We start from the raw sequence: 14,634 nt of genomic DNA, 5'->3' as shown, positions 1-14,634 counted from the left end.
ACCACAGCCACAAAGTCATAGATTCCGGCCTATTTGTTCAACTTATCTTCTTTAAATGTGATTTCAAACCTAACCACACTGCTAACCTTATGCCTAACCATACCCTTAAAATAAAAACAAAAAGCTACATTTTTTTTTCATGAATTTGTGAATGTGGTAACTACTGGAAACCTACAAACATGGTGAAATTACTAAAAAAGGATGTAGAGATTATTCACCACTGATTAATCAAATAGCCGATTTTGAAAGTTTTGGTTTTCAGATGACTGTGTACTTAGATGTCGGGACCTGGTTCCTATATTTGACTTTCACTGAGGTACTGAGTCCAGTGTGTGTCTATAAAAGCAAGGTTTCTGCAGAGCCATGGAAGGACTGCAGCCTTCCCATCAGTATTCAGTTAAGGCTTTCCAAAACCTTTGATTTTATGATGGACTCTGGTTGTTTAATGCGTAATGCAACATGGCAAATCTCAGAGCACACCCAGTAAAACAAATTTTGACTGCAAGCTAGCAGAAAGTAGCTTTGCCAAAACCAACCTGTACCATTCTCATTCGATGTCTTACAAAAACTGCTATTCAGTCTAATGTGCCGAAAATATCAACGGAAACTCCATGGACAGGCCTTTTTTGGATGCACACCCATGTCAATGCTAAGCTCTTACTACTTCGATTCACTTAACAAGCAATCTGGTGACCTCCATCCTGCTCTAAGTGAGTTATGACAAGCTGCTGACAGTGACCAAGACCAACGCTCCTGTTGTCAACATGATTGTTCTGTAATGGGGTACTGAAACACAAGATAGAGGAATTCTTCTGTCTTTGTCAAATTCAGAGCATGAGGCCATTTTGTGCTGTGAGTACTGATGATCTGATGACTGGGCAGACAAACACTGAAGTTAGGGCTATCCGATCTCATTAGGAAGTCACATTCTTTGTAAACATCCCCCATTGATCTTTTAACTTTTGCTAGTGAAAATTATGTGGACACCCCTTCAAATTAGTGGATTAAGCTATTTCAGTTACACCCGTGTATAAAATGTACCACACAGCCATGCAAACTCCATAGACAAACATTGGCAGTAGAATGGCCTTACTGAAGAGCTCAGTGACTTTCAACGTTGCAGTCATAGGATGCCACCTATCCAACAAGTCAGTTCGTCAAATTTCTGCCCTGCTAGAGCTGTAAGTGCTGTTATTGTGAAGTGGAAACATCAAGGAGCAACAATGGCTCAGCCGTGAAGTGGTAGGCCACTCAAGCTCACAGAACGTGACCACCGAGTGCTGACGCACGTATCATGTAAAAATCGAGTCCTTGGTTGCAACACTCAATACCAAGTTCTAAACTGCCTCTGTAAGCACCGTCAGCACAATAAATGTTCATTGGGAACTTCATGGGATTCCATCACCAAGCAGCCGCACAGAAACCTAAGGTCACAATGTGCAATGCCAAGTGTCAGCTGGAGTGGTGTAAAGCTTGCCGCCATTAGACTCTGGAGCAATGGAAACACGTTCTCTCAAGTGATGAATCACGCTTCACCATCTGGCAGTCCGACAGACAAATCTGGGTTTGGCGAATACTAGGAGAACGCTACCTGCCCCAATGCATAGTGCCAACTGTCAAGTTTGGTGGAGGAGGAATAATGGTCTGGGGCTGTTTTCATGCTTCGGACTCAACCCCTTAGTTCCAGTGAAGGTAAATCATAACGCCACAGCATACAATGGCACAATTCTGTGCTTCCAACTTTGTGGCAAAAGTTTGGAGAAGGACCTTTCCTGTTTCAACATGACAATGCCTCTGTGCACAAAGCAAGGTCCATACAGAAATGTTTTGTCAAGATTGGTGTGGAAGAACTTGACTGGCCTGCACAGAGCCCTGACCTCAACCCTATTGAACACCTTTGGGATAAATTGGAACGCCGACTGCAAGCCAGGCCTAAATCACCCAACATCAGTGCCCAAACTCACTAATGCTCGTGGCTAAATGGAAGTAAGTCCCTGCAGCAATGTTCCAATATCTAGTAGAAAGCCTTCCCAGAAGAGTGGAGGCTGTTATAGCCGCAAAGGGGGACCAACTCCATATTGATGCCCACAATTTTGGAATGAGATGTTGGACGAGCAGGTGTCCACATACTTTTGTAGTGTATAAATACAGTGAAGGACACATCAGGGTTTCCATTAGGAAAAAGTGCCACGACATTTGACCGGTAACATTTGAATTTACTGGACATTTGAGAAATGTACCGGACCCATATGCATTGGGTGCATAACCTGATTAGGGTGTCCATTCACGGTGCTCAGAATGACACAAATCACATTTAGATTATGGTCATTCAAATTAACAGAACATGCAAGTCGAAGATGCAACAATGTGCGGTCCTTCTGACCAAATTCTGATGCGCACTTTGAAGATGCTTAGACTAACTGTCCACATGTACTTTTCCTCAGCCTACAAGAGGAGTAACGCACAACAAAATCACTAGCCTTTGTCAATCTACTATCCCCCATAGTAGGAAAGTTGACCTGTTCTATTTGGTCAGCTTGTTGAGAAGGAAATAGCCTATTCCAAACAGACTCTGGGACAGTTGTGGGAAGATTGATCCCAAATTCATACAAACAGTAGGCCTTGGCTACATCAAACAAGTTTTTTTTGTTTTTAAGCAATGCGTCTGATGAAACAGATCAGAACGTTTAGCTTAAAATGTTCTTCACATTATAAGCTCAGCAATCCACACAAGGCAGTAGGCTACACGTGAATGTTCGTTTCGCAATGCAATTAGCAGGAAAACACCATTGTCAAAAGGGCACTTTCATGTGAGAGGTTTCATGTGACAGATGAAAATATCCACTAAGAGATTTAGTAGCCTACTTTGAAGCAAGGAAATACATTCCTCATAATGTATTCAACCATTCAGGTTTCAAACAATGAACTATGTTGTTTTCAAAATGCCTATCCTACTGCCTCCAGCTCATTGCAGAGTGGTGTGTGACACGGTGATGAGGCCTTCCCTTGGCATTTGAGATGCAGCAGCAGCAGCTCTCGCGCTGTCTGACAGATGTCCCACTCAAAGACTCTGTATGCTGTACGTGTGTGATAAATAAGGTACATGATGAATATACTGCAGAATACACACTCGTCACTATAATTCCACTAAATTATGCCAATTAACATATAGACCGATAAGCATGACCAGTCAAATGAATTTCCATAGACTGGTATTTCCATCAATGAATAGGCTAAAAAGCATTACTTCGCAATGGGATTTTCATCTTTTCCTCGACAATTGGCCAGAACCAATTTGATTTAAAAATCGACTTATCTACCCTGGTACACACACTAAAAAGGTAAAAAAATATATGTTTTTAAGAAAGTAGTGTTTTTTTTAGACAAGGGCATTCCATGAGTTGGTACAGTGCCTTGCGAAAGTATTCGGCCCCCTTGAACTTTGCGACCTTTTGCCACATTTCAGGCTTCAAACATAAAGATATAAAACTGTACTTTTTTGTGAAGAATCAACAACAAGTGGGACACAATCATGAAGTGGAACGACATTTATTGGATATTTCAAACTTTTTTAACAAATCAAAAACTGAAAAATTGGGCGTGCAAAATTATTCAGCCCCCTTAAGTTAATACTTTGTAGCGCCACCTTTTGCTGCGATTACAGCTGTAAGTCGCTTGGGGTGTGTCTCTATCAGTTTTGCACATCGAGAGACTGAATTTTTTTCCCATTCCTCCTTACAAAACAGCTCGAGCTCAGTGAGGTTGGATGGAGAGCATTTGTGAACAGCAGTTTTCAGTTCTTTCCACAGATTCTCGATTGGATTCAGGTCTGGACTTTGACTTGGCCATTCTAACACCTGGATATGTTTATTATTGAACCATTCCATTGTAGATTTTGCTTTATGTTTTGGATCATTGTCTTGTTGGAAGACAAATCTCCGTCCCAGTCTCAGGTCTTTTGCAGACTCCATCAGGTTTTCTTCCAGAATGGTCCTGTATTTGGCTCCATCCATCTTCCCATCAATTTTAACCATCTTCCCTGTCCCTGCTGAAGAAAAGCAGGCCCAAACCATGATGCTGCCACCACCATGTTTGACAGTGGGGATGGTGTTCAGGGTGATGAGCTGTGTTGCTTTTACGCCAAACATAACGTTTTGCATTGTTGCCAAAAAGTTCAATTTTGGTTTCATCTGACCAGAGCACCCTCTTCCACATGTTTGGTGTGTCTCCCAGGTGTCTTGTGGCAAACTTTAAACAACACTTTTTATGGATATCTTTAAGAAATGGCTTTCTTCTTGCCACTTCCATAAAGGCCAGATTTGTGCAATATACGACTGATTGTTGTCCTATGGACAGAGTCTCCCACCTCAGCTGTAGATCTCTGCAGTTCATCCAGAGTGATCATGGGCCTCTTAGCTGCATCTCTGATCAGTCTTCTCCTTGTATGAGCTGAAAGTTTAGAGGGACGGCCAGGTCTTGGTAGATTTGCAGTGGTCTGATACTCCTTCCATTTCAATATTATCGCTTGCACAGTGCTCCTTGGGATGTTTAAAGCTTGGGAAATCTTTTTGTATCCAAATCCGGCTTTAAACTTCTTCACAACAGTATCTCGGACCTGCCTGGTGTGTTCCTTGTTCTTCGTGATGCTCTCTGCGCTTTTAACGGACCTCTGAGACTATCACAGTGCAGGTGCATTTATACGGAGACTTGATTACACACAGGTGGATTGTATTTATCATCATTAGTCATTTAGGTCAACATTGGATCATTCAGAGATCCTCACTGAACTTCTGGAGAGAGTTTGCTGCACTGAAAGTAAAGGGGCTGAATAATTTTGCACGCCCAATTTTTCAGTTATTGATTTGTTAAAAAAGTTTGAAATATCCAATAAATGTCGTTCCACTACATGATTGTGTCCCACTTGTTGTTGATTCTTCACAAAAAAATCCAGTTTTATATCTTTATGTTTGAAGCCTGAAATGTGGCAAAAGGTCGCAAAGTTCAAGGGGGCCGAATACTTTCACAATGGACTGTATGATGGGAAGTTGTGATGTCATCGGCCTCCCACTCCATTGCAATAGAGAACAAAAGAGGAAAGACCCACCCTCCTCCTTGTGATGTCATGACTTACCTGGACCACCTATTGAGATGTGCCTTTTGTTAACTAAATCAGGTGTTAAATGAGGTGAAAAGGAGACTGGAGTGCCACTTTAATGTTGAGTCACTTATAACTAATGACATGTCGAACAGTCTAACATGGACCAATCAGTAGGAATGGTAGAATGACCTGAAGGAGCGGTATTGGCAGCATGACCTCCATGATTATGATCGGACTGCATTACTCTAGTTTGAGGAGTGCGTTATTGCTGCTGTGCAAATGATCTGTGGTACCAGATGGCAGACAGCTCTCTCCCTGTCCAGTCTGCTCCAGCAAGGCCGGACACTACTGGTGGAGAGACAAGGCAAGGGCTGACTCCCACAATACATCAACTGGCCCTGCATCGCCATTGATGTATAATGAATGAAGAGGTAGCCCTCTGAGTATGATATGGGGGCGGGGGTGGGTATTCACAGACAAGCAATGTTCCCTTCTATTGTTCCCTTCTCCCTAGTCTGCCCACCCGTACCACCAAAAGCAAAACCAACTGAATGCTAAACAAACCTGTCTCGTAAATAATTGAGGATCTCGGCCGGAGCAGGCTCTGATTAGCATACAGGCCTTATGGACCCAATCTGCACAGCAGCTACAGGACAGAATTCCCCGTTCCACAGGCTTCTCATCTCCAAACAAGGGTTGAATTTCTTTTTCAAAGCTTCCTCTCGCTCATGGTCCACTAAGACAACGAGAGGAGTCCAAGTGAGACCAGCTCCATCATTCATTACAATTGACATTGTTGTCTGCTGCAGGCCAGGCACCGTGAGGGACACTTGATGATCTGAGTCACCAGGAATCTGATCATCAGCGATGGCATCATCATCTCATTACTGCTGTAGAACTGCTGCTAAATGACTAATTCATCAGCAAATACACGAAGGGGGAGAATGCCTTTCTACAAACACATTCTAGGGCAGATAAGTCATCAGTAAAAGGGCCATATGTGTATGAACAATTTAAGATTCTGAAGGTACATGCATGTGCGCATACTTGAGGGTCACCTCCAGGAGTCCCACAATCAATATCAGAGAAAAACGCTGTCTCCACGCCAGCCATCATGAATATACAATTATGACATGTAATGAGTGCTTGCAGAAGAGAGCAGGAATACATCAATATTGTGGTTGATGGAAGCCCTGCTGCTGTCCCCTGGCTCCCTCTCCTCAGGTCCCTCTGGCTGGTGTTGGCCCTGGCCCCTGGGCAGTAATCCCTGGACCCCCGTGTACCTCTGCATGTTCCCATCCGCTCCCATTGCTCTCATTAGTGCAGTGCTGGGGCCCTGCAGGCCTGGAGAGCCTGCCTCCTGCTCCCCCTCTCTGCTGCCTGGGTAATGAGCACATAATCAGCCTGGCTCCCTGGCAGCAGCTCACCAGAAGGGCATGTGGGTTTATGGCCGTGGTGTGTGTGTGTGTGTGTGTGTGTGTGTGTGTGGGGGGGGGGGGGGTAAGGGCACAGTGGGGTGTTTCAATCTGAATCCCCAGTGGCCCAGCCTTCCTTTGCTACACTCCCTCTGTATCAGAGGATGCTTCTGCTCACACATTTGATGACCCTTTGTCTCAGATCACCTGATCTAGAATGGCTACTTCCTCTTCTAATTCACATGACCCAATACTCTATTGCCAGAAAAGATTTAAGGGGAAGGACATGTAAAAAGTGAAAGACAGTGACTTGAGATGGGAACCAGCAAACTGTCCACTACCAAATCTAAAGTTAGGCAATTAAAATAAGTCAAATATTCTCCTTCAAAATTAGCTACAGTAAATCCCTCACGCCTGAATGGCAAAGTACACAATAAGTCTCTCTCTATTTGACCTTCCTGGTTCAATAGACGTCGCACAGATATAGAAGGCTCGCCACAACAGAGAAATCCAGAGTTCAGCCAAGGCAGGGCAGCATGGAACCAAGCCAGAGTCCTCAGTGTTCACGTCAAGTCTTCAATAGTCCCTTTCAATTCCTCCTGATTCACTTCCCATTACTCTGCTCCTTATTCACATTTTCTGCTATTCCATAATGCAAGACCATGCATTTCATAATGTTATATATTAAGTAAATAAAATAAAATCCATTGGCAGGAACAAAACAGGGCACAGCGGACAAACGAGCCATGCTCACAGAGTCACCGACAGGTCAGCACTTATTGTAATAAAATATATTTAAATTGGCTTCCAAGACCATTTTAACAGAGAGTGAAGTCAGCCACAGAGCAGCTCTGGATTCCCCAGGACAAGGCCTGCACTACTCCCACTGACAACAGCTTCCCATTGACACCACTCAATGAGGACTTTGTCAAGTGCATCATTGCGTTTATGAGATCCGACAAACACACCAAACTAAACAGACCCGTCTAGCCGGGATTACTGAGGTCACAGGCTGAGTCACTGTGGTTATTTTCCCACAGCGTGTTGACTGAGGCTGGTTCTCTCTGAGCACATCTACAGATCACTTCCCTAACCCCAGATCAGCAAGATATGCTGTTCTTTCTCTCCCCACTTCATGGTATGTTGATCCCTAGTGGCGTTTATCTAGTGTTATCACTAAAACACGGTTCCATATGAGGTGTAACAGGCCCAGCAGGTCCTGCATGTCCAGAGGTGCACAAAAGAGGCTGTGCCAAAACATAATCACGGATGACTTCTCTACGGAAAGGCATATGAACTGGCGGACGTGACCTTAAATTATATGATAATTAATGATAAATTATGTATTGGCCTGGCATGGTATGGAATGACTAGATGACTGTTGTGTAATGATGTAGTGTAGTGAAGGGTGCTGTGAGCTGTTACTAGACCCAGTGGATGGATAGATGGTATGGTGTACTCACTAGGTGTCCTGGGGTGGGGGAGCGGGAGTCTTTGAGTCCAGCAGCTCCAGGGACATCCAGCAGAGGCCATTTCATCTGCAGGTACTGTGGGGTGAAGAAGGAGTAACATGAAATCAGGATTATTTAGATAGATTCAAATGAAAGCGATCACAGAGAAAAGGAATGTATTTCTATACCTAATCTGCTTCATATACAGGGTAAAGCTACAAATCACACAGTTTTACACCATATGCTATTATCGAACTTGCTATAATGTGTCGAGACTAACTCGCTAATGCTTGTTGAGAATGAATAGCATGAAATATGGTTTAGCTATTCCAGAACAGACCACAGTGTAATAAATGGTGTGGGAGCCAGCAGAGAGCCATAACTCTGACAGACACCTGTATGAGACTCATATGCTGTTGGAGTCAGACACCGGCTTTTGGCAGCAGGGGGAGAGGGATGTGAACACAGCGGACTGGAGGGGGACTGTGAAATCGCAGTTTGTCAGGGTAAAAACAAGATTCCAGCTGTGGGCGCCCATCGACTAGCGGGTGGGAAGGGACAGCTGGAAGGAAGCTCCATCAGGAGAGGGGAAAGGCAGGGGTGGGGTCTCCGCACTAAACCTATGGCATCCTGGTGAATTGTTTTGGCCTTTTGACCCAAACCAAACTAATCCACTTTTATTGTTAGCATTTTTCAACTTGCTATCATAGTTGTTATCATTGGCTTAAACATTACTGTTTTCTTTTCCATTTTTTTGGCACAGAGTTTAACACAATTGTTCATTTATGGCCGCCCAGCCCATGTGTAACTCCCCATGGAACAGGGTCATGTATGGAGGAGTTGTTTTATTTCCTCCTGAAAGCAACACGTTTAAAATAGATTTTCTAGATCAGTCTTGGTGCGGTGTGTGGAGCTGGTGCTCAGACCGATGCAGAGCTCGGCCATCTGGTTTGTGAATCAGTTTAAATACCGAATACAGCAGACTGTCATACATGTGCATTTTCTCCATGGTATCCAACGATTTCAAATGAATTAAAAAGGTTTTCCTTTCAGTTTCTGCTGCATTTGTGGTATCATAGATATTCTACATTGCCTTTTTACATTTGCCTCAGCCTGTGTCAGTAGTAATGTAACAGCATTGCTGTTTAGTAATTGCGAGTTGTTTTACACATTACTCCGTAGTTTAATTTATGTTCACTATGACACTCCCCAAAATGGCTGGGTCAGCAGTAGGCTAAATAGAGAAGGAAGAACGACGTGCATCTCAGAGTCCCCATAATCAACCTCTGTCACTGGGGCTTGGGTTTTATCAGGCAAACTTTGACTGTTTCGCTGTACTGATTTTAAGGGTTTAAGACCATTTTAACAGTTTAGCTGTTTCAGCTATTTTACTCATCTCTCTCTCAAAATCCATATCCCAGATTAAAATAAAATATCTATTTTGCATGGAAAAAAGCCATATTGTACAATAAGACATGGTACGTTTCCTCATCTTACATAAACCAAGGCTGTGCACTTAATACATTGTACTGTTGCAAAGTCTATAAGGGGGAGAACTCGCTGCATGCATGTGAAAGATGACAAAAACCTTTTCAGGGCTTAAAAGGAGTTGACAATCATCTGTGCAGGATTAGATTTTTAAAGCTTCATTCATCACTCTGAGTTCATAGGGAGGAAGGAAGCTTGGATGACTGCAGGTTAAAAATGGAAAAGACATAACAGGAGGGGGAAAGGGAGAGAGGGAGAAAAACATTTTCAGGAATGAGTTTGTCGGAGCAGGCAGAGGGTATTGTTTCCTGACAGCTGGGGCCCAATAGAATACTGAGGGAGGGGGGGAAAGGGGACCCTTATTCCCATCCAAAATGGGGGGGGGGATTCTTGGAGTTGACATCAGTCCTCTTCATTTTCACCACACTGCTCAAGGCTGAATCGCAGGTCCTAATGGGCCCAAGTCCATACAACTGTCAGGAGGCCCTTGCTTTTAGATGCTGCTAGCTCCCTATTGAAACTTTATTTTGTTCTGTGCATACTGCCTAATGAATGCTGCTTTCTGGAGGGATAACCAAAACAATACATTTTTCACTGTCTAATCTATGTCAATCACAAGTCCCTCCACAAATGAAACAAGCCCTATTGTGAGCATTTGGTCTACCCTGGCCTGACCATGCCAGCCCCCAGCTCTCCCACCCCCTCCTTCCCTTATTGGACAGCTTCTAAGGGGACTGGGGAACATACCCTGAGGCACTTTTAAATGTCAAATGAGCCAGCCTCCTTCATAGAATTGTCACTGTACTCGATGCAGCGGCTAGTTAGAGAAAGACCCCTTCAAAACGTCCATCTTCCCCAACCCTCCCTGTAAAATGTCTACCTCACACAGCCAGTATCAGCAGTTCCTACATCACTGTAGTCAACTACACACCAGCCGCACACTACGAGAGAGGGAGAGGTGGTAGGGGATCAACTCAGGGGGGCTTCAGAGTTATTCAACTGCTTTCTATAAATCTTTCCACACACACAGGTCAGTGTTCCTCATGCAGGAAAAGCTGAGAGTCTAGATTTTATATAGATATTTCCTACACTCCAAGTTCGGGGCAGAAGCCTCAAATTAAAGTGGGAATGCAATGTTCTCTCTTCAAAATAACAGAACATTTAGACTAAGAATCAAGGGACCCTTATTCAATCAAAATCAATGAAAAATTCTGTTTGACTAAAAACACAAAAACCTGGTCAACAGATTTGAATAAATCACCCCAAAATAAATACACGTACATAAAACCCAGAAAGGAACACATGGTAAATGAGAAGATACTGTTAAAATGGTTATTCCCATGGCTGAAGTCTTGAATAATCTGTAAAAGATTGAAACAATTGAAACTAAAATCAGCAATTACACTTTACAGTAAACTTCAGGCAGTCAAGTAATGCTTTGTAGATGCCCTTAATTTCATTAGAAACAAACAATTTGAGCAGGCCTACGTTGGCCTCCATAGAGACACTGGTTTCACTGTAGAGTCTGCTCTGGTGAAGAGTTTCAGAAGCTGTGAGAGCTGTGCAAATAAAAGTCAACTTCTGCAACTATCTGATCCATTTCCATGCCTCTAATTGTCTTCCAGCCTCCCTCTGCCTCCAGAACTCAGAATAGACATCAGTAGAATACTGTGCTACTTATCAGGGACCCAGATGCAACAAAGGTGGCAGAGTCACCACAGAAAATTTCCCAAAAGCCAAGATGAAGCCCTTTGGTTTTTCGAACAGAGAGAATACAACATATGCTCTGGGGCATGCGGACTGCCAGAGTTGGGTTCTAATTGTTACATTTCTCTCACAGAGCAGGGGGAAACATGGCCAAGTGTCTTTGTCATCTCTGAAGTGTGTGCCGTCATACTGCTGGCAAGGCAACAACATCAGAGCATGGAGGAGAGGAGAGGCAGATGTCTGGACATTTGTTGTCAAAGTAAGTCAGACACTCTGCCAGAGACCGAAAAAACAGCCCAAACTTTTCCACTAACTATCTGCCGTGTCGTTACAACTCCTTGAAAAGGTTTAATCAAATCTGCGATTGACACATCCTCAGGTTCTTTTGTTCTATAGTCAATCAACTATAAAAATGTGTCTTTGAAAATGTCTACAATGTCTATTTTAAGGGACCACACACACTGCACCAAATGCTGATCTGCCGTTCATTCGGCACGGTGTGTTTTAGGGTTCACCCACTGGTGGATGTCCTTTCTGCACGGTTCTACATGTAGAATGGGTTTGCACTAAGTTTCTACATTATGGCCGGCACTCTGTTCAGACGTTCTAAGTACTCTCGGCCAGCAAACGCTACCGTGTGTCTGTGCCGAGCAACCTTGGCTAAAATACTATTTCTTGCTCCCCACATCACCGTGAATCTCAGTGTTTGGAAATCCCTGTTTAATGTTCTAACTTTTGATGATGTATATAAAGTTAAAAGTTGTAGCTGATGACATCTTTTTTTGAAATGCGTATTTTTCGCATACAGTATGTTGACACTGGTATTGTGCTGGAGATAATAAAAATGAGGTTGAAAAGTGGTGGAGTTGCCCTTCCAATACCAGCAGATGAATTGACAGGGACACTCCAGGGCAGAAAACCTGCCTGGCGGGCAGGGTGTCTGCTCTGGGCTGGGGCCATCAACCCCACTCTCAACACTCTTCTCCAAACAGCAGGGAAAGAGAAATGCTTCCAGGGATTGCTCCAGCATATATGTCAATCACCTACTTTGTGGAGAGCCCCTCCCCATTGTTTTCTTTTGCCCCTCAACAGAAAATGGGCCACACAGCTTGCTGTTAAGAGTGAGCTGTTAATGATCCTCTACCTATATGAACAGCAGCACCACACAATGGCCTTGCCAATCCTTACGCCATAGTCCCTCCCTGTTTATTTCCGCTCAAATCACCTGCTTATGCGAGCCATTGCCACCTCTCCTTGATCTATGCATGTCATAAAATGAAAAACAATGGTCTAAATTTGAATTAAGATCCATTGTTTAAGGACATTACAGGCAATTACATAGACAATTATTAAGCAAACTCCAGCCCTCATTGTGCTAATTAGTGGTTAACTGACAGGGAAACGATGGGAAGTTATGCTGGTCAGCTTGGCTGCTACTGGCCACAGAAATAGCTGTTAGTGGAAAAACAGCCCATTATCCAGTCTGCAGTAAAGTGGATTACCTTATAAGAGGAAGTTGTCCATAAAAACAATCCTCAGGAAAACGAAGGAACTTACACAGAGAAAATATTATGGTGCCTACATAATTGATGGAAATAACAATTAGTTACCGTGAATATATCCACACCCTGTATTTACCATTTCTTATGTAAACATAGATATACACTGCTCACCTTCATGGAGTTGTCAGCTATTAACAACAATGTTTTTACATGAAAGAAAAACATGACCTTGAATAAAAGTTGATGAGCTAATCCAATGCAACAACAACTAGAAACACTATCAATTCACTTTCAAAGCCCCAGAAACAGTCCTTTAAGGATAAACTGTGTGCCAAATGCACAAGCCTTCAAATGAATACATTGCAAACTATGCCATTTTGAATCTGAGAACATAAAAATGATAGATGTGTTTGGTAGGATATGTGAATAGCGGGGTGATATTTCCCAACGCCCCAGCCCAGAGCAGACACCCAGGTTATGCATGGGGTTAACCCCGAGAAGGCTGCTGTCTCAAGCAGTGTCACTAGCATCCTTCTAATGGCTAGCACATTCAAAGTGTCCATTAGTACGTGGAGGAGTGAAGTTAAGTGACTGTGACAGGGGCACTCCCTCAGCTCTCTGGGCCTCTATTGTGACCAGGTTGGTCGCCCTGCTCTCTTATTCACAGCCAAGGAAAAACTGGGTCAAAGGTCAGCCATCCAGAGTGCACTGGTTTCTATGGCAACATGGCCTATTAAGGCCAGGCTCATAGGCCTCTTAACATGCTCTTGTATACAAAAGAACTATTAGCGCAAAGAGGGAAAGAGAAGAGTGAAGAGGGGAGGCAGCATGAGGGAGGTCTTAAAAACACAGTGGAGGGGCTTTGCCAAGATTCTAAATCAGTTACACACTGTGCCAAACAGTCCCAGATAAATCCAACATAACAACCATCCATGCTTTCTTACAACCATCAGTCTTGGTCAAATAAAGAGGTGACATCACTGGCCCATGCTCGTCTACAAACTACAAAGTTGACGTTTAAGACACAGAAAAACAAAGAAAAACTTGCAGAATCATCAACACTTTTTTTTTAAAAATTCAACTTTTATTTAACTAGGCAAGTCAGTGAAGAACAAATTCTTATTTACAATTTTGGCTTACCTATGCGATGCTGGGCCAATTGTGCGCCACCCTATGGGACTCCCAATCACGGCCAGTTGTGATACAGCCTAGAATCAAACCAGGGTCTGTAGTGACGCCGCTTCGACCGCTGCGCCACTCAGGAGCCTAATTGGTTTGATGCTCAACAGTAAAAAGGCAGCTTGCGTTCTTCTACACATGCATTAGATTCATTTGTAAGGAATTCTAAATGACACAAAAACGAAATAGATTAAATTGTATTGAACTCAGTGAGATTTAGTGTCATATGACTAGTTCATGTATATTCTGAAAAATGCCATACTGGTCTGCAAGCCCTGATTGATTTAGGCTGTTATTTAGGCTGCTAAAAATCAGGTTCTGTTTGTAAAGTCCCCACTCATGAATTTTGACTTCCGTCTCATTCCACTAGGCTAGCTGCAAAAACAAATGTATACAGAATCTATTTTTACACAAACAAACAGTGCAAGCCCAAGATATACCTCTTATTTTGGCCTTTCTGAATAGTGCCTTGAGGGTTTTACTAGAGAGAAAAAGACTGTTGCTTTAATGACTGTTGCTTTAATTTTTTTGTATCTCAAGCAGGTATCAGGGTCAATTTGTATTTGGGGGGGGGGGGGGGGGGGGGGGGTTGACATGATCAAGAATTATTGCCAGAGTTTAACGAGTGTTGCTACAGCAGAACAGTGAATGTCTCTTTAAACGAAGTACAGTATCATTTTACTTTAAGGCAATTTCAGATCAGATGTGGTTAGGAAAATAAGCACTTGTTGGGGTGAAAGTTTGGAATAAGTTAGCAATTGTATTACAGAAAACAACGGCAGGCTGGTCAAATA

General features: G+C 43.2%; 1 protein-coding gene across 5 annotated transcripts in view; it reads right to left on the bottom strand.

The window, feature by feature from the left end:
- LOC110536043 (transcription factor 7-like 1-A) overlaps positions 1 to 14,634 on the bottom strand; it is a 46,903-nt gene that overhangs the window by 12,762 nt on the left and 19,507 nt on the right. For 4 of the 5 annotated variants that reach the window (XM_021621555.2, XM_021621554.2, XM_021621552.2 and 1 more), the window contains one exon: positions 7,977 to 8,060. In XM_021621555.2, coding sequence (XP_021477230.1) covers positions 7,977 to 8,060 — 84 coding nt within the window. Of the gene's footprint in view, positions 1 to 6,266; positions 6,479 to 7,976; positions 8,061 to 14,634 lie in introns of all 5 variants that reach the window. The other variant, XM_036935881.1, reaches the window with a different exon arrangement.

This window comes from Oncorhynchus mykiss, chromosome 11, assembly GCF_013265735.2.
Source record: "Oncorhynchus mykiss isolate Arlee chromosome 11, USDA_OmykA_1.1, whole genome shotgun sequence".
In the NCBI taxonomy this organism is placed as follows: domain Eukaryota; kingdom Metazoa; phylum Chordata; class Actinopteri; order Salmoniformes; family Salmonidae; genus Oncorhynchus; species Oncorhynchus mykiss.
This window is presented reverse-complemented; position numbering and strand designations above follow the sequence as displayed.